Source organism: Rhinopithecus bieti, unplaced genomic scaffold (assembly GCF_001698545.2).
Source record: "Rhinopithecus bieti isolate Rb0 unplaced genomic scaffold, ASM169854v2 scaffold_64120, whole genome shotgun sequence".
Classification (NCBI taxonomy): domain Eukaryota; kingdom Metazoa; phylum Chordata; class Mammalia; order Primates; family Cercopithecidae; genus Rhinopithecus; species Rhinopithecus bieti.
In genome coordinates, this window is record NW_016824553.1 from 137,039 (window position 1) to 156,730 (window position 19,692).

Genomic DNA, 19,692 nt, shown 5'->3' on the forward strand with positions numbered 1-19,692 from the left:
TGTGAATTTCTTATTTATACATCAATATTTTTGTTCATCAGGAGTTCAGTGTGAAATAGCTTTTTTCCCTTTCTAGTCAGGAAGCCAGTTGTCTCCATTCCTTTTAAACTTTTCCCCACTGGATTGAAATGTTACCTTTTTCATAAACTATATTCCCACAATGTATGTGTCTTTGATTAATTTTTTAAATGGGAGAACAAATTCCTGCTTATAAATAAATGCAGCTTGGTTGTCAATACTCTTATGAAAAGTTGTTTGGGGTGGGGAGATGTTGTTGGTGGGAAACATTGGCGTTCCCTGCTATCTAGCAAGTGGAGGGGAGGGTCAAAGTATGTACATACTGCCTGTTTTGAGGGAGAAAGAGTATGTGCCACAAAGAGGAGCAGGCGAATGCCTGGAGCTCAGGGAGGAGCACAGCTGTGTCCAGCTGAGAGCATTGAAGAGGCTTGATGGAATGGTGGACACTCAAGTTGGGTCTTGAAGTAGGGCCAGGTGTTGAAGGCACTAGTCTTCAAGCTGGGGTACCCATGCTCTTGAGGGGATAAGGGTACTCCCCAGGAGAGACATAATACAGATGTCTTTGAGGGCACAATTTCCAGTCCTTAGTCCATCTCTTCTTGTCCAGCTGATCAGCCAAAAGCACACAATGCATGTGGTCCCTGAAATGTGGCTTCTCATCTACTCTCCCATTATTTAAAAAAAAAAACAGGCTGCCAGGCATGGTGGCTCATACCTGTAATCCTAGCACTGTGGGAGGCCCAGGTGGGAGGATCACTTGAGTCCAGGTGTTTGAGACCAACCTGGGCAACTTAGGGAGACCTCATCTCTACAGAAACTTTAAAAATTAGCTGGGTATGGTAGCACATGCCTGTAGTCCCAGCTACTCTAGAGGCTGAGGTGGCAGGTGGTTTAAGCCAGGAGGTTGAGGCTGCGGTGAGCCATGATCTCACCACTGCACTCCAGCCTAGGCAACAGAGCAAGGCCTCATGTCTTAAAAAACAAAACAAAACAAAACAGGCACTTCCTGCCCATCTCCATCTTACTATAAAGCATTTCTCAGAGGCATAAAGCCCCCAGGTCACCAAACAGAGAGAATATTCAGAATTTTGGGATACATGTCCTGCAGTGCATCACTCTGGGTCCTGGATGGCAAATTCTCTTGCAGCTTAGGTTGTTTGCAATATTTTACCTTTAACAAAATTGAAAGAGGAACTAATCGTGTTGTGAACTGATAGGTCATTAGAAACAGTTGTTTTGTTTTATTTTGTTTTGTTTTGTTTTGTTTTGTTTGAAACGGAGTCTCGCTCTGTTGCCCAGGCTGGAGTGCAATGGCGCCATCTTGGCTCACTGCAAGCTCCGCCTCCTGGATTCATGCCATTCGCCTGCCTCAGCCTCCTGAGTAGCTGGGACTACAGGTGCCCGCCACCACGCCCGGCCAGTTTTTTTGTATTTTTAGGAGAGATGGGGTTTCACAATGTTCACCAGGATGGTCTCTCTCCTGACCTCATGATCTGCCCGCCTTGGCCTCCCAAAGTGCTGGGATTACAGGTGTGAGCCACCGCGCCCGGCCCTAGAAACAGTTTTTTTTATTATAATGTTGACCATGTGATCTTTGTGGCATATAATTCAGAAGTTCAGAATTGAGTGACAGTTCCATAACAAAGCTGCTTCCAGCCCATCTACATATTTGTGTAAATGAGGTTTCCCAATGTAAATGAGGTTTCATTTATAAAAATGAAACAGACAAATTGATTCTGAACTGTACATTCTACAATAAGAATATTGATTTCCAGATAAGTAAACTAATTGGAAAAAAATTCTATTCATCCTTATAAGATACATTTCCCAAAGTTTCTTTATTTTCTATCTTGGATAATTATTTATCATTCTATAGTGATAATCACTAAGGATAACTTAAGCCAGGAAAAAAATGAACACTTAGAGACCTGTGGTTATTAGAAATGAAAGCAAAATTAAACCTTCAATTTACATACACATTTTTGTGGTAGAGTGGTAGATGAAGTGATCAGTAAAAGGCTTCTAAGCATACAAATACGTTCTATTAGGATAAAATTCTGTGGGCAAAGTGGGAATAGAAATAGAAGCTCAAGGTGAAAAGGAATGATATAAAAATTCCAGCTATCAAAGAAGAATTTGTTCATGTGTTTTTAAGTGAATAATGGTGGGTTTAAAATTGCTGGGGTTCTTAGATTCCATTGGTGACATTAAAGGGTGATGGAAGAGTTTATTTCAAAGTATCAATATTTACAATACTCCAGAAATTACGTCTTTTGCAGTTACTGATGCATTTTATATATTTATTCAAAAAGATGCAAAGGAGTACATAGTTTTAAAAATTATTTTAAGGTGTAAGCAAGCAAAATATTTTAAGTAGTTTGTGAAGTCAGGGAAGAAGTTTTCCTGATGCTAGAGTCATGGTCATGTTTGTGGACAGATCATAATGATTTAGCGCAGAGACAAGGATTGAAGACAGAGGAGAAAAGGCACACAACTAATGGAGCAAAACTCCAGGGAGAAAGAAATGGGCAGGGCTAAGGAAACAAGCAGAGGATTTCAGTGATAGGAGGAGGGAAGAGAGCCATTACTTTCCCTGAGATTGGAGAGAAAAGGGAGGTAAAGATGGTGACTCTGAGCCAGTGCAGGAAGTAGGGGATGGAGGTATGGATGAGTTTTTCTTTTCCTTTTCATAGAGAATAGGACACAGACATCTTTGGAGACAGTGGGAGAGTCCCACAGTTCTGAGGGAATCGGGGTAAATGAGAACATTAGAGCTGCTTTATATTCCATCCACTTCCAAACCAGTTGAGTTGGTGAATCAGAGAGGCATTAAAGGAGTGCCACTCATCCGAAGGAATCCAGCTTAGGTCATCTAGCACCCATTTTCAGCCTGATGAGTTTGTCTGATTTCTTAGTAAGGGAATGAATGGATTTGGCAGAGGAGCAGGAGGAGCCTCAGGAGGGCAGGACTGAGGCTGCTTGGTTCATTTATCTCCTGGTTTCTTTTCTCTTTTTCTCACAGCACTTGTCACCTTCTAACATCCAATGTAATTTATTTATTGTGTCTACCACCTTATGTAAGGTCCATGTTTTTTTCACTGATATATCAAAAGCCGTTAGACCACATGACATGTAGTTGGTGCTCAGTAGATATCTGCTAGTAAACATTCAATGAATAAATGAATATGTTTGTACATGACATATTCTATTGTTACTCCAGTAAACTTAACCATAGCAAAAGTCTGGGAAAAAAAGCCAATGTTCTTCTATTAGGGAAAGAATGAATAAGCTACGGTATTATCCTGACCATGGAATATATACAACATTTTAACAATGTATTAGCACTGTAGAAATTGGTTTGAAGCCAGGTGTGGTGGCTCATGCCTATAATTCCAGCACTTTGGGAGGCTGAGGTGGGCAGATCACTTGAGGCCACGAGTTTGAGACCAGCCTGGCTAACATAGTAAAACCCTATCACTACTAAAATACAAAAAATTAGCTGGGTGTGGTGGTGCATGCCTGCAATCCCAGCTACCTGGGAGGCTGAGGCACAAGAATCACTTGAACCTGGGAAGTAGAGGTTACAGTGAGCTGAGATCATGCCACTGCACTTTAGCCTGGGCAACAGAGGGAGACTATCTCAAAAAAAAAAAAAAAAAAAAAANCTGCTAGTAAACATTCAATGAATAAATGAATATGTTTGTACATGACATATTCTATTGTTACTCCAGTAAACTTAACCATAGCAAAAGTCTGGGAAAAAAAGCCAATGTTCTTCTATTAGGGAAAGAATGAATAAGCTACGGTATTATCCTGACCATGGAATATATACAACATTTTTAACAATGTATTAGCACTGTAGAAATTGGTTTGAAGCCAGGTGTGGTGGCTCATGCCTATAATTCCAGCACTTTGGGAGGCTGAGGTGGGCAGATCACTTGAGGCCACGAGTTTGAGACCAGCCTGGCTAACATAGTAAAACCCTATCACTACTAAAAATACAAAAAATTAGCTGGGTGTGGTGGTGCATGCCTGCAATCCCAGCTACCTGGGAGGCTGAGGCACAAGAATCACTTGAACCTGGGAAGTAGAGGTTACAGTGAGCTGAGATCATGCCACTGCACTTTAGCCTGGGCAACAGAGGGAGACTATCTCAAAAAAAAAAAAAAAAAAAAAAGTCAGGTGAGGAGACTTATGCCTGTAATCCCAGCACTTTGGGAGGCCGAGGCAGGCGGATCATGAGGTCAGGAGTTCTAGACCAGCCTGACCAACATGGTGAAACCCCATCTCTACTAAAAATGCAAAAAATTAGCCGGGTGTGGTGGCAGGTGCCTGTGATCCCAGCTACTCGGGAGGCTGAGGCAGGAGAATCACTTGAAGCAGGGAGGCGCAGCTTGCAGTGAGTCGAGACTGTGCCATTGTACTCCAGCCTGGGCGACAGAGTGAGAGTCCATCTAAAAAAAAAAAAAAGAAATTGAAGGGATTTCTACAAGATATTTGAGTAGAGGAACACAGGGGAGGCCAATAGTGACAGAAAAATAAATAAATAAATAAATGTGTATGTGGCTTATTCATAAGCACAGAGAAAAGTCCTGGTAAATTATAGGAGTTACCTGGGAAGTCATAACGGTGAAATGGGAAGTGAGGGAAGGGGAAGGCAAATTAGACAGAAAAAAATACTACAGTAAAACCCTAAAATGTGTTATAATCCCATTTATGTAAAATGACACCTATGTATATAATGGTACGTTTGAAATTAGTCTACAGACCTATAGGCAAGTTTAAAAACATAAATTTCAGGGCAGTGTGTAATAGGATGCTATTTAACTAAAAACAAACTCAAATGCCCGTGGTGTACATGCATACGTGCTTGGGAATGTGAGTCTGTTTTTTGGACACCTCAGGGTATGGGGCCGAGGGGTGGGAGTGGTCAGGATATGGCCTTTTCTTCACCAACCTGATTGTGAGTGAGCAGATGAGAGAGAAACTGTGTTAACTGTACCAGTTGGCTGGTCTGACTGAGAAAAGGAATGAGCATCTCTTTAAAATAAACCCTGGCTGGGCACAGTGGCTTATTCATGCCTGTCATCCCAGCACTTTGGGAGGATCACTTAAGCCCAGGAGTTCAAGGCTGCAGTGAGCTATGATCGTGCCACTGCACTCGAGCCTGGGTGATAAGAGTGAGACCTTTGTCTATTGAAAAAGTAAGACTAATAATAAACCCTGACAATGCTGAATTTTTTTTTAATTATGGTGCTCATGGAAAACAAACTTTGCATCTATTTTAACTTGACTACAGTTTGTATTGGTATTCAAAGCTACAAGGTATCCAGAAAATTCTGTGTCTACTCATTTCCAACTCAATATTACATTTCTTCAGGGTCTCTAAGATAAGACTTATTGAGATGTAAATTGTAGGGCTGCAGAAACCTGGGCAGTTGGCATGAACGTTCTGGGTTCTTTTCTTCTCACCCCTGCCCACCCTCTCTCAGCACATGACGGGATCGTGATTAAGATCGAGGTACAGACCAACGACGAGGGCTCAGAAAGTTTGGAGACACCTGAGCCCCTGATGGGACAGGTGGAAGAGCATGGCTTTCAGGACTCAGAGCTGGGTGACCCCTGTGGGGAACAGCCAGACCTGGACATGCAGGAGCCAGAGAACACGCTGGAGGAGTCCACAGAAGGCTCCAGCGAGTTCAGCGAACTGAAGCAGATGCTGGTGCAGCAGAGGAACTGCACGGGTGAGTACTGGGCGGGGAGGGCCAGGGAAGTGTTGCCATGAGGCCTTCCAGAGGGCCACTGCCCCCTGGGACAGCTGTGGTTCCTTCAGAGAGGTAGCTGGACACTGATGGGGCAACAGGTGGGAAAGAATTACCAAGCATGGCCTTGGGTATAGGCTTCGTGACGCAGGACTTGCAAGAACCCATCTCCAACCCAGGAAAGAAGTGGTTACCTCTAAAGACTGGTTCAGGCAAGAATGAAAGGGATCTCAGAGCTCACCTATCCCACCCCTCATTTTACAGGCAGAGGTTAAATAGATTGGGCAAGGCCACACAGAGAGTGGCAAAGCCAGAACTCTCCCAACGTGTCCTTGATCATCTCATATCACCCTAGAAGCCTCAACTACCTCGAAGATTTCAGCCCTGGAGAGCATGGTTTTCAAATAACGATAGCACTGCCATTCTGTGGTCGAACCTAATCTTCATTTTTGTTTAATTATAAAACTTTATCACCATGCTGCTCACTCTTGCTCCTTCTGAGTTCAAGAACAGTAAGGCACTGGGGCTCATGGTGGCCTGATCCCAGGACATCTTTTGTGATGGATTTTCTGATGCTGAGCCATCCTGGCAGGCCCGGGAAAAGTCATACTTGATTATCATCATGTATTTTTTGAATTCACTATTGGACTTAGGTAATAAATATTTTACTCAAGTTAGACAACTGTATTCATAAATGAAATGAATGTTTTCTTCAATTATTCTCATCTTATTTTGGAAACAGTATTATACTGGATGTATCAGATGAACTGGGCAGCTTTTGCTCTTGTTCTGTATTCTGAAAAAAAAATAGGAATTGAGTGTGTTCCTTGAAAAATTGGTAGAACCCACGTGGACTTTTGTTTTTTTCTGGATGTTTTGTTTATGTGTAAGTCATTCACCATTACATGTTTGTATATAACACTTTTATATTTAGAAATATATCCACATCCATTTCTGGTTTTAAAAGTATTATATTGATGTAAACTGCTTAAAAATTATCTGTAGATAATTCCTCCATAATTTGCCTTTTGCAGTTAATAAAATACCCTATGGTATTTTATTAATGACCATTCCTCTTGGTCAAAAGATATGAATCTAGGCCCAGAGCAGTGACTTACACCTGTAATCCCAGCACTTTGGGAAGCAAAGGCAGGAGGATTACTTGAGCCCAGGAGTTCATGGCCAGCTCAGGCAACATAGGGAGACCCCATCTCTACAAAAAATTTAAAACTTAGCCGGGAATGGTGGTGCATGCCTGCAGTCCCAGCTCCTTGAGAGGCTGAGGTGGGAGGATTGGTTGAAGCTGAGAGGCTGAGGCTGCAGTGAGCCATGATTGTATCGCTGCACTCCAGCCTGGGTGACAGAGCAAGACACTGTCTCAAAAATATGTACATATATGGATCTACCACCTTATTTTTAAGTAACTCCATGGTATTTCAGAAGTGTTTTTCACATACCATGTTGTCTTTCATAAAAGGATAGTGAAAAGACATAAGGTAGATTCTGAGTATATGCTAAATTGGGACCATCATTGTATAAATTCAGTTGCCTTTTGAGCAGTCCCCATTAATTGTAGTAGAACTTAAGAAAACTACTGAACAGTAGTTTGTGGAATTGTGAGTCTTGAGTTTTGGGGCCAAATGTTTGGTGTTTATCATTCCATTAAGAAAAAAGCACCTTTGGCCAGGCGCGGTGGCTCCTGCCGGTAATCCCAGCACTTTGGGAGGCTGTGACGTGTGGATCATTTGAGGTCAGGAATTCGAGACTGGCCTGTCCAATATAGTGAAACCCCATCTCTACTAAAAATACAAAACTTAGCTGGGCATGGTAGGAGGCGCCTGTAGTCCCAGCTACTTGGGAGGCTGAGGCACGAGAATGACCTGAACCCAGGAGGCAGAGGTTGCAGTGAGCCAAGATCGTGCCACTGCACTCCAGCCTGAGCGGCAGAGCCAGACTCAAAAATAAATTAAAAAAAAAAAAAAAAAAGATAAAAAGAAATAAGCACCTTTGATCCTCAAGGAGAGTTTAGCCCTTCTCAGGATCTATTTTCCCCTTTGCTTTTCAGACATACTCAGTATTTTCCGGATAAACACCAGGGCAGCTAGTTACCATACTCTGCAGCTGCCTGCTCTTGATCTGTTAGGCATCGTGCTCCAAGGATATTCTGGGTCACTTCTTGCTGAGAATCCTAATACTACCGAGGCAGCCTTGACTCAGCACACCTGTGTCCTAATGTTACCACTGTAGTTCACTGGCTGTAGAGGAGGCCAAGGAAGTGCTAAGGAGGACTGCGAGTCACTAGCAACTTTACAAGACGTTGGCTGGGTCACGAACATTGCTAGCTTCAGTCCCTGTTACTTGAGGAGGTAGACCAGATGGGTCCCAACCTACAAGCTCTGGAAAGGCCTAGGACTTCATTTTCTATTTGGAAACATCACTTGATATCTCTGAGCTTGGATGACCCATCTGTAAAATGGGGAGAATTCTTGCTTGACTTGCCCTATAATAAGATATTGTGCTCATGAAAAGAAGACAGGTATGAGTGCTCTGAAAAGGTCTTGTTGGTTTGTTTTTAATTATTCTGCACACACAGACTTTTTGTGTCTTCTGTCACAGATGGGTCCAGAGAAGTGAGTGACTTTCTCATGTCACACAAAGCTGGTGACTAAAAATAGAACTCACCAGTTAGTGTCAAATAAGTACAAGCCACTTGAGAAAACTCAAACAGGAGTCGGGAGCCACTTCTTTTCTCTGAAACTTACATTATCATAAAGGACCAGGCTAGAGAGTCGAGGGGGCATCCCTGGGTGGGGCATACACTGCCTGCAGCTGATCCAGATTCAAGGGTGGTGGAGTCTGACTGTGCCAGTGCATCTTCCATCCATGAGAGGCTGCAGAAGGCTGGGTTCCTGATTCCTAGGGTGGGCACCAGTGAGTACTATGGGCTCCAAGGAGGGGTGGAGTGCTGTAGGTTTTGATCATCAAGGCAGACGTGGAGAGGAGAGGGAAATTTCTGGAGGAAGGTGAGGAAAGGCACCAAGAGGAGAAATCTCCCAGTGGATTAGGAAAGAAGTGGGCTGGTCTGAGCAGAGTTCAGGCAGAGATGTCCTCAGAGGGGCAAAGACTGAGAACCTTAGAGGAGTGGAGACCCTTTGGTACAGCTGGTAGAAACCCAACCTTTAAGTAGCCTAATGGAAAAAGGAGTGTGTATCACTCATATAATTAGAGAATCGTGAGTATTCCAGCATCAGCATGGCTGGATCCAGGTGTTCCCACATCGGCTCTATGTACTGGTTTCCTTCTTTCCTGCTGGGTCCGGCTCTACCAGCAGTTTCGCATCATAACCAACAGGAAGCGATTTCCCGTACGGTCCTCGGTATAAAATCCAAGGAGAACTCTTTTCAGCCTCTTTTAAGTCTGGACTCATTCCTGAACCAAACAGCAAGGCCAGCCTGGGTTACGCATCCACCTCGTTGGGGGAGGGGAGCGGACCAGGGGCCGCAGAGGGAGGAGAATTTTCCCAAAAGAAGGAATTTGGGCCAATAATGCAATGTTTCGGTGAGGGTAAAGCAATGCTGTACCTCCATCCAGGTAGGCTAGGGGCGCCAGGCAACAGCTAACGACTTTCTCTCTCTGTCCCTGGAGCAGAAGGGATCGTGATCAAGACAGAGGAACAAGATGAGGAGGAGGAAGAGGAGGAGGAGGATGAGCTGCCGCAGCACTTACAATCCCTTGGGCAGCTGTCCGGGAGATACGAGGCCAGTATGTACCAGACCCCGCTGCCCGGGGAGATGTCCCCCGAGGGCGAGGAGAGCCCCCCGCCTCTGCAGCTAGGAAACCCCGCAGTGAAAAGGCTGGCGCCCTCCATGCATGGTGAGCGGCACCTGAGCGAGAACCGCGGGGCCTCAAGCCAGCAGCAGCGGAACCGGCGCGGCGAGCGGCCCTTCACCTGCATGGAGTGCGGCAAGAGCTTCCGCCTGAAGATCAACCTCATCATCCACCAGCGCAACCACATCAAGGAGGGGCCCTACGAGTGCGCCGAGTGCGAGATCAGCTTCCGGCACAAGCAACAGCTCACGCTGCACCAGCGCATCCACCGCGTGCGCGGAGGCTGCGTCTCACCCGAACGCGGGCCCACGTTCAACCCCAAGCACGCGCTCAAGCCACGCCCCAAGTCACCCAGCTCGGGCAGCGGCGGTAGTGGCCCCAAGCCCTACAAGTGCCCCGAGTGCGACAGCAGCTTCAGCCACAAGTCCAGCCTGACCAAACACCAGATCACGCACACGGGCGAGCGGCCCTACACGTGCCCCGAGTGCAAGAAGAGCTTCCGCCTGCACATCAGCCTGGTGATCCACCAGCGCGTGCACGCGGGCAAGCATGAGGTCTCCTTCATCTGCAGCCTGTGCGGCAAGAGCTTCAGCCGCCCTTCTCACCTGCTGCGCCACCAGCGGACTCACACGGGCGAGCGGCCCTTCAAGTGCCCCGAGTGCGAGAAGAGCTTCAGCGAGAAGTCCAAGCTCACCAACCACTGCCGTGTGCACTCGCGCGAGCGGCCACATGCCTGCCCCGAATGCGGCAAGAGCTTCATCCGCAAGCACCACCTCCTGGAGCACCGGCGCATCCACACAGGCGAGCGGCCCTACCACTGCGCCGAGTGCGGCAAGCGCTTCACGCAGAAGCACCATCTGCTGGAGCACCAGCGAGCGCACACGGGCGAGCGGCCCTACCCCTGCACGCACTGCGCCAAGTGCTTCCGCTACAAGCAGTCGCTCAAGTACCACCTGCGGACCCACACGGGCGAGTGAGCGCGCGCCCCGCCACCGCTGCCCGGCCAGGTGCGCGGGCCGAGCCCCCCTCGGACACCGCCAGGCCCGAGCCCAGCGGGCGGGGGCGGGGCGCCCCCCAGCCCCTTTGCCGTGAGCTCCCCTCTCCTTTCGTCCCTCCTCCCAAGGACATGGGGGCAGTGAGACCAGGTCCCTTGCTGCCGCGTTTCCCCGGGGCCCCAGGGGGGAGGGCGCGGACCTGGGGAACCCTTTCGGGCTGTTAATTTCCTTGACAATAAAATGGATGAAACCAATCAGCACGGGGGGCGTGATTTGGCCGCCGGCCACTCAGAGGGGCGGTGTAGGGCCCATCTAGTTGGGGATAGAACTTTATAATTACCTTTTGGATACTGTGGTTCTATTTGATAATAATAGAGTAATTTTTAAAAGACGAGCGTTTCCTGTTTGCCGTTTTTGTTTGGTTTGAAGGGGAGGGTTTGAGAAGGCCCGAGGGACATATGGTAGTGTCAGTTGACAGGTTCTGTTGGGACCCTTTTTTGTGTGCCTTCTCGATTTGGGTGGTGAAGGAGACGCTGATCCCGCCGGTTCTGAAATGGAGAAGGAGAGGCAGGACTGACGTCTAAGGGACCGCGGGAATCCCTAGACCATCGCTTCTGCCCTGGAGTCCGCGAGGATGCTGGGAGCTCAGGACGGAATAGGTCCCAGTTGACTAGCATGATCAACCAGAGTGACGGTCAGGTTTGGAATGAGCTGGAAAGAAGGTCCTGTAGCAAAAGCTGGGCGCTTCCCTCAGTGCCCAGGCGTTCCTGCCTAGCTTGAAATGCAGCTGGCTGAGGAGGTGGCGGGAGGGAAGCCTAGGGAAGAGGTGCAGAGGCCCCTGGTGCCAATCTTTGCGGAAGCCACAAAAGGCACCAGTCAGAACATTTTTTATTTGAATGTTGCACCAAAGCTACTCTGGACTTACTGAATGCACTAACGAATCCTGGTTTCTCTAGGTATTCATTTCCCATCTGCCTACAGCTCTCTCTTACAGAAAGAGAAACTGCAGGCATATTACATTGCCCACAGAGCGATTTACTCTGCTGATGGGTTTGGCAGTGGCCCAGAGAGAATTCAGGCCATTCGAAGGGACAATTCATGGAGGCTAGCAGAGTGCGCAGCTCAGCCTCGCACACTGAGGAAGCTGGGCTGAAAGCGGAGAGACTGGCCTGAGAGGAGAGCACTGCTGAAGCCAGGCCTGTCAAGTTGTGGCAAGATACTTGAAGGGGGTTTGAAAAAGGGGATTTGGAGGAGGAAGGTGATACACTCTTGACTTTCAGGGGACCAGAGAGATCATCAACTCCCTCTTCTTTGTATAAAGAATTCGTAAGCTAAGCACAGAAAGGGGAAGCGATAGCACAAGATCTCACATGTGAAGCTTCTCCATTTAGACTGAATTTCTAAGTCGATGGTAGGACATAGGGATGGTGGCCAGAGGAGGGAGCAGAGGTCTGGGCTGGTGTGAAGGTCTGAGGGGCAGTTTCCACCAAGACCTCAAGCATCAGCTGCGGGGCTGGTGCAGATACATGGGCAGGTAGTACCGGTAGTGTGCAGCCAGCTTCACCAATTGCCAAGCAGAGGGGGCCTGCAGGAGGACAGCTTCCCCCAGGAGGTGGAATCTGAGCTGGGCCTACGGGATGAGGAGGATTTCCATAGATGAGAAAAATGAGGAAAGCTTTCTTGGTGGGGGTGGTCATAAAAGGAAAAGTGTGGAGAGTAGGCTGCATGTAAGATCAGGAGCAGTGATGGATTAAACCTGAGCTGCAGGAAAGGGCCTGTCTAGGAAAAACAGGGCCAAATGTTGGTTTGGAGTAGACCAAGGTTGCAGAGAGGATCTAAAACTTCAAGGCTGCAGACTTTGAATTGGATCTTGTAGGAAAAACCATTGAAGATTGCTGAGTAGGAGAGAGAGATGATGCAAATAGCTATCCAGGGACTGAATCTGGTAGAAGGCAAAGAAACCTAACAGTCAGGTGTGGGAGAACCAGCTCTATTCCACGGACAGGTTGCATATAACAGAACCCGTGGGTGGAGGTTGAAGGGATGGCAGGGGAAATGGTTCTTTTGGACATGAAGATATTTGAAGTCTCAAAGAGTTGTAAGTGGAGGAATTTGGGGAGGTATTTGGTAGAGGGCTGTTGCTGCCCTGAATTTTTACTAGCTCTGGAATTGGAGGACTGAAGAGTGCTGGAAATGTCTAGCTTGATTGGAGACTGAGGTGGAGTGGGGTAGAATCCATGTGGGAGACTCAAAGAGGAACTTCATTTGTTACATGAAGTTAGCAGGACATTATGGGGTCAAATGGGAATGGTGCTTGAGAGGCTTCCTTTTCCTAGGAAATCTGGGTGGTTTTTGTTTTGTTTTGCTTGTTTTCTCAGACAGGGTCTTGCACTGTCACCTAGGCTGGCATGTGGTGGCACGATCATGGCTCACTCTGACCTCAACCTCTTAGGCTCAAGCAGTCCTCCTGCCTCAGCCTCTCAAATAGCTGGGGGACTACAGGTGTGCACCACCACATCCAGCTAATTTTTTTTTTAACTTTTTTGGAGATGGGGTAGTCTTTCTGTGTTGCCCAGGCTGGTCTCAAACTCCTGGCCTCAAGCCATCTTCCCACCTCAGCCTCCCAAAGTGCTGGGATTACAGGTATGAGCCACTGCTCCCATCTGAAATTTGTTTTTTAAAAAGATTAAACCAAATATAGTCAAAGATTGGTATTTCTTTTTCTTTTAACAGACTTTAATTTATTGCATCAACTAGAATAGCCTGGTTCATGCATCCTTACATATCTGTCTATTGGAATACGATTTAAAGTATTTCAAGACACATCATAGTATGTCAAGACTGGTTCATCTTAACACATAGCTGGGCTGCCATGACTTCCCTGACTACTACCTCCCCTTCCTTGGCTCTGACTCCCTCCTCATGCCTCTTCTTCCTAAGTGCCTAGCACCCTGTGCCCCAAATCGTCTCTCCCCTTGTCCTGACTTCTTGCCACCATCTTGAATCTCACTTTCCATTTGCCCTAATCTCTGCTATTGGTTCCTAAAGTGTAGATAGCCTTTGGCGTCAAAAAGACGTGGCTTTAAACTTCAGTTGTATGGCCTTGAACAAGTTAATTAACAGAACATCAATTTCCTCATCTGTTAAATGGGGATAATAAAAGTCCCATTGTTCTGAGGCTTAAATCACAATAAATACATAGCAAAGACGCTGGCAGGTACTAAGGTCTCAGTAAGAGTTTACTCATTTCAAACAGAAGTTCAAGTTGGTGGTGGGCTGGTGTTATATCCTAAAAGAATGAATCTTTGAGAAAGAAATTTCAGTAGGCAAATGGAGATTATTTTGGTGTAAGAAAGTGCAAATTAAACCACAACTATATCATGGTCCTTATCTAGGAGTGGACAGGGTTTCAGTTCACCCCTTGGCCACACTCCAGAGTTTGCAGGAGACAGTACCCCACCTCGCTGGGTTTTCTGGTCCTCTTTGACAGTGCTTTTCTTGGGTGCCCTTAATTTAACTGGAAAGTCAGACTTTTGAACTCCTAAGTTGCCTTTTGCCGTTGGCCCCATAAAGCTGTGTAGCAGAAGGAATAACTACCACTTCTTGAGAGCTTCTTACTTTGGAAGACTTTACATACATCCCTTTATAACTCTGACATACGTTTCATCACACCCATTTTATAGGTGAAGAGCTCCAGGCTCAGGGAGGTTAAGTAGGCCCAAAGTCACACAGCAACCAAATAGTAGAGCTAGGATTTGAACTCAGTACTTTGACTCCAAAGCCCATGTGCTTGGCCAAAAGTTCTTTTCCTTTTGGGGTCAGTATGGTTGTTGAAAAAAGAAAAGCCAGCACCTCTTTTAAATTATTCCATTTTGCCTCCAGATTTTTTGACTGAAGATAAAATTGGGGGAAACAATATATTAAACAGAACATGCCCTGTGCATTTGCCAAAATGATGAACACAGTAAGAGGATAAAAAAAAAAATGTTCGAGGCAGGAAAAAACCCTTAGCGCTGAGCCCTAGCGTTTTCCAGCTGAGAAATGAAGAGGAGAGGAGTTGGGTGGTCTGAGGCCACAGGTGGGACAGGCAGGGCTGGTACTGAGGGGATGCTCACTGTCTTACAGCCCCCCAGTATTTATTAAGCACCACTTGTGTGCAAAGAATTGTGCTGGGCTCTGTGGAGAAACACAAGAGGATTAGGAATCCATGGCTGCCTTGACAGCACTTAGCATCTGGTGGAGACTGGCAGCCTGATTAAGCCTCTGGGGATCTGGAAAGCTGGGACCATCAGAGGCCTTCAGGCGGCTGTCTCCGACAAGGACTGCATCCCCAGCTTTTCTTCATTCCTCTTCAGTGGATGTAGCCTGAACCAGTCAGGTGTCTGTGGGAGACCTTTCCTCAAGCACTGTGGTGGCAGCTCCTCAGATTAAGGGATCAGGGACAGAGGCCCTCCAGGCCCTACTGTTGCCAGGGCAACGTTGAGTCAGGCCAGGGCCTCTCCTCCAGCGCTCTGGAAAGCATTACTGCTGCTGAAGGCTCTTGTTGCTTCCCAGTCATAGTGGCAACTTCTAGATGACAATTTGTAAAAAAAATCAACTTTACATCTACCATTTCTAGTTGGTTTCCTTGAAATTAGGAATTTTCATTAAAATACAGACTTTAGCCCTTTTACTTCTGTTTTCTACAAAGGACAGCTCCCGGTTAAATGATTTTCTAAAAAAAAAAGAAAAGAAAAGAAAAAAAAGGTGAAAGGAAGGAAAAAAGGGAAAAAGACCAGGATAGAAAGGAAAGAAAACATTAAACATAGTACTATTGATCGCAATCTTTCATGAAAAGTTCTGTTCAGAAGTCAGAACTAGCCAAAAGTTTATTAAGCATAATAACTAAAAATCACTACAATTCATTGAGTTTTACCATGTTGCAGTCACTGTGCCAAATCGTAAATGCTTTCCTTTCATTTTGTCTTGGAACAACCTGTGAAATTGGTATTTGTGTCCCCTTGAACAGATGAAGTTCAGAGAGGTTCAGCAATCAGCAGCCAAGGTCACATGGCCAGAATTTAACCTAAGTGTGTGGGAAGCCCAGTTGTGTGCTATTAACCACTGTTACATACTGCCTCCCAATTTCAACATGGATCCTTAATAAAGAGGGCAAAACATGACTATTTCTTTTTGATTTGCAGCTCTCACTATCTATGGGCACAGCATGTGAGTCTGGACCTGTCTGAAAGCACAGTTCCCTGGCTGCCTAGCCAGCTGAGCCTGGGCGACATTGGGATAGGCACTGAGGTTCACCTGACCAGGGTAGAATAGGTGTTCCTGGGCACGTTGGTGGTTAGAACACCAATCCAGCCCCCATTTTAGACTGAGCCTTCTATACCTTACGGACTTTGGGGAGAGCACTGATATGGCAAGAGGCCACCCTTCTCTGTTTATTTCTGATGTTGGGACCTAAGAAGCCATTTGTTTATCAGTCAGAGGAGTAGTTGCATGAAGGAGATTATTATAAGGAAAACATACCTGCTTTCTAATAACATAAAATACACCCTTGACTCTAATCCTGCTGGCTTAATGCTACCTCTGAGTTCTCACCATTCCCTCCCCGCCACTACCACATGAATGAAATTCACTACTTCTCTTTGTAAAATAATATCCAGGTTCTCAAAATAACTCAAGTATTATAAGACAGGAGCATCACTGCTGCCTATTAATTTAGGTAATGGAAAGTTGAATTTAATAACAAAATGTACCAATGAAAATTTCTATCTCTGCTAGTAATTTTATTTAAAGAATGATTATCAGGACAACAGACTGTTTCTTCTTAAAATTGGTATAGTCTAATAAGTATAAAATATTTTTAAAAATTAAATGCAATCAGCTCTTCATTTACAGGATACACAAATAATAAAATTATGTCCTCAAAGTATTGAAATAGCTTGGATTTAAGCTAAACTCAATTAAGAAAAGTAAACAAGTATGGAAGGTGAAACTTGCCATTTTTCCACAGAAGGTGCCAGCCAAGAACTACATGGTTCCATGATCAAATTTGCTGCAGGTAAATTATGCAAATTCTAAAATTTAAGATAAAAAATATTTATTTATTTTTGAGACAGAGTCTTGCTCTGTCTCAGGCTGGAGTACGGTGGCGACATTATGGCTCACTACACCTGGGTCCTCCCACATTCAGGTGATCCTCCTGCCTCAGCCTCCCGAGTAGCTGGGACCACAGGCATGAGCCACCAAGCCTAACTAATTTTCTTATATTTAGTAGAGATGGGGGTCTCACTACGTTGCTCAGGCTGGTCTCAAACTCCTGGACTCAAGCAATCCTCCTCCATAGGCCTCCCAAAGTACTGGGATTACAGGTGTGAACCACCGCGTCTGGCCCATACAAAAAATTTCTGCTGAGTGTAGTGGTTCACGCCTGTAATCCCAGCACTTTGGGAGGCCTGAGGAGGATCGCTTGAGCCTAGGAGTTTGAGACCACCCTGAGCAACGTAGTGAGAACCCGTCTCTTAAAAAAATTCTGCATATATTTTTCTATTTGGATGATAGTCATCACTATAAATTACATTAATTTTGTCCAAAAGTAAAGACACTAAGTTGGTTCCCATAGTGACCCCCTGAACAATTTAATAATAATGGCTGTCCAACTAAAATTTGTATTATTTATTTCCCACTTTAACCCAGTGGTTCCTTACCTTATCTTGAATTAATCAGTGCCTTACCAAACCAATTTATCCAGTGATGCATTCTGAAATAAGTTTTGGGGGGGAAAAAAAAAACAAAAAACCTCAAATGTTTCAGAGTGCTGCTAAAAAAGCAAGTCAATATTCAGACCAGTTTAAGCCAATCTCTGGTATATTTAATTCATACAGTAGACAAATTGAGAGAAATAGACACATTTACCTTGCCCAAATTGTTGCCAGCTCTTCAGTCTTGAAATAAACTTTAATTGCATACAAACATGCTTGGGTGTTTATTTTACCAAAAAGATTAACTCTCATTAGTATGTAATAATCACGTAACAGAATTCCAGAATCTTACTTAAAATTCTTTGCCCTCAAATGAAAATAGCATTTTTTTCTGGTTGTAGAAGGAATTTCTATGTTCTAAACAATAAAAACTTAAAATTGAACAAGTCCCTTATTTCTCCAAGAAGAGGTATCAAGTCTCTTCCATACCTATGGAAGAAATCAATTTTATTTACCACTCAGTATGAGGACTTTTAACCATCTCCATCTGTGAAATTACTTGGATGCGTTCATCCCTTCTCTGTAGAACTAAATCTGTAATATATTTTAGAATCTCTTTCAGATTCAGGACATGAAATCTTTATCAAATTTATAATGATAAAATTTTTGCACTTCATCTGTCAGTGTTTTCAAGCTTTTGTTTGAAGCCTCTGGTATCCCTTGTTTAAATAAAACAATTTTCAGAAGCTAAATATGTAAAATAACTCGTGCCTTAAGAGGCTGGAGAGGGAGCCAAGCCTACCTTGCTCTGGCGCTCCCGTCTTCCCAAACTCCCCCTGTACTGAGGGGTCTCCAAGGAGGAAGCTCACTTCAAAAACCTCTGCCCTGGGCAAGTCACCAGGGCTCCTTTTCTCTTGCTTCAACTTTTCCTAGCCTTAATCCTAACTCTGTATGTTTAATTTATCCAGTGACACACTCCATGCTTACTTAATTCTTTGATAGAACACAGTTTCTTAGGTTTATTTTTTTCCTTGTGGGATATGCATGCTTTCCTATTTTCTATATGTTACTTGGCAGATGTTCTTATCAGAAAATGGTAAGTCTCTATAACCTTGCCAGTGAAATCCAGAGAGCTAACATCTACCGAGAATCACTGGAAGGCCGGGGAAGATAGCAGGACAGATGTCTTAAGCTCTGTGAGAAAGCTACAAGGACGTCCCCCTTCACCCCCCCGCCCCAAACCCATGTTATTTTTACAGCAACCCATGTTATTTTTACAGCAAACGCTTCCACGGTGAAGGCAACGGAAGATTCAGGTGCAAGGTGCAGCCTCGCAAGACCCCTGGCCACACACGCATCACTGCGGGAGGTTGGAGCGTCCCCTCTACCGGGCTTTCCAGGGCTTGGCGCGTGCTCGGAGCGTGCACTCAGCGGCCATTGTGTGTTTGATTTTTCCCAAGGGCAGGGCCGGCTTTTGTTCATTTCGCGCTTGCTCTAGAGTCTGGCGCAAAGTCCTCAGAGGTCCTCAGTGAACGTGAAATGAACGGATGAACAAGCCACAGGTGACAATGTGCGGGAAGAAACACGGGTACAATCGCAAATCTCTGCCCAGCTGGGATGGAGATGATTTTCTTCATTAAAACCGATCCAACACTTTTAAACGCTATCACTTAAAAATGGATTTTATCATTCCTTCTGACATTTCAGCCCCAACATTAGGTAGAGTACCCGCACCACTGCCAAATCCTTACCACCGTTGCAGGTGGCTGGTGTGCGGCAGAAATCCTGCTCCACGGTCCTGCCCTTTGCAGCAAGGTCACCGAGCTGCCTGATAAGGAGTCCAGGGACGGGCAGCGAGCGGGACTGCGGGGACAGCACCGGGTACGCCGCGTGGCACCCGAGGCCCGCCCGCCCTTCCTGGCTGGGTATGAACCCCAGCCGCGCCCGCGGGCGGCAACCCCGGGCTTCCTCTCCTTCAGGTCGCCTGGCGCGGCCGTGCCTTCCTGCATCCCTACGGCAGCGGCACACCGGGGCCTTGGGAACCCGGGAAGGGGCCCTCCCCCAAGCCAGGCCTCCGGCCCTGTCCAGGTCCCCTCGAGTCCCCCCCGGCTCGCCCACAGCTCAGCGAGTCCGGTCCTCGGTCTCCCCGCCGGCCTCGCGGCTCCATTGCTGCCGCCCGAGAGGCCCTACTCGAGCCCCTAAAATCCTGCGCCCCCCATTTGGCGCCTGTGGGATGGGGCACAACCGTGTCGGTCTCACCGGTGCTGTGAGTGCAGCTGCCAGCCAATGGAGCAAGGACTTAAACGATTATATTTTTATTTTAAATATGTATTTATGCGTCTCTATCCATATTTTAACTATACACATTTTCTCGATTAAATTAATTTTGATGAC

The 19,692-nt window shown here is 46.0% G+C and overlaps 1 protein-coding gene across 3 annotated transcripts in view; it reads left to right on the top strand.

Annotated features, from left to right (window-relative positions):
- ZNF777 (zinc finger protein 777) overlaps positions 1–10,994 on the top strand; it is a 31,086-nt gene extending 20,092 nt beyond the window's left edge. For all 3 annotated transcript variants that reach the window (XM_017862424.1, XM_017862425.1, XM_017862423.1), the window contains exons 5-6: positions 5,511–5,762; positions 9,429–10,994. In XM_017862424.1, coding sequence (XP_017717913.1) covers positions 5,511–5,762; positions 9,429–10,585 — 1,409 coding nt within the window. In that variant the 3' untranslated portion in view covers positions 10,586–10,994. The remainder of the gene's footprint in view (positions 1–5,510; positions 5,763–9,428) is intronic.
- Positions 10,995–19,692: the final 8,698 nt, after the last annotated feature.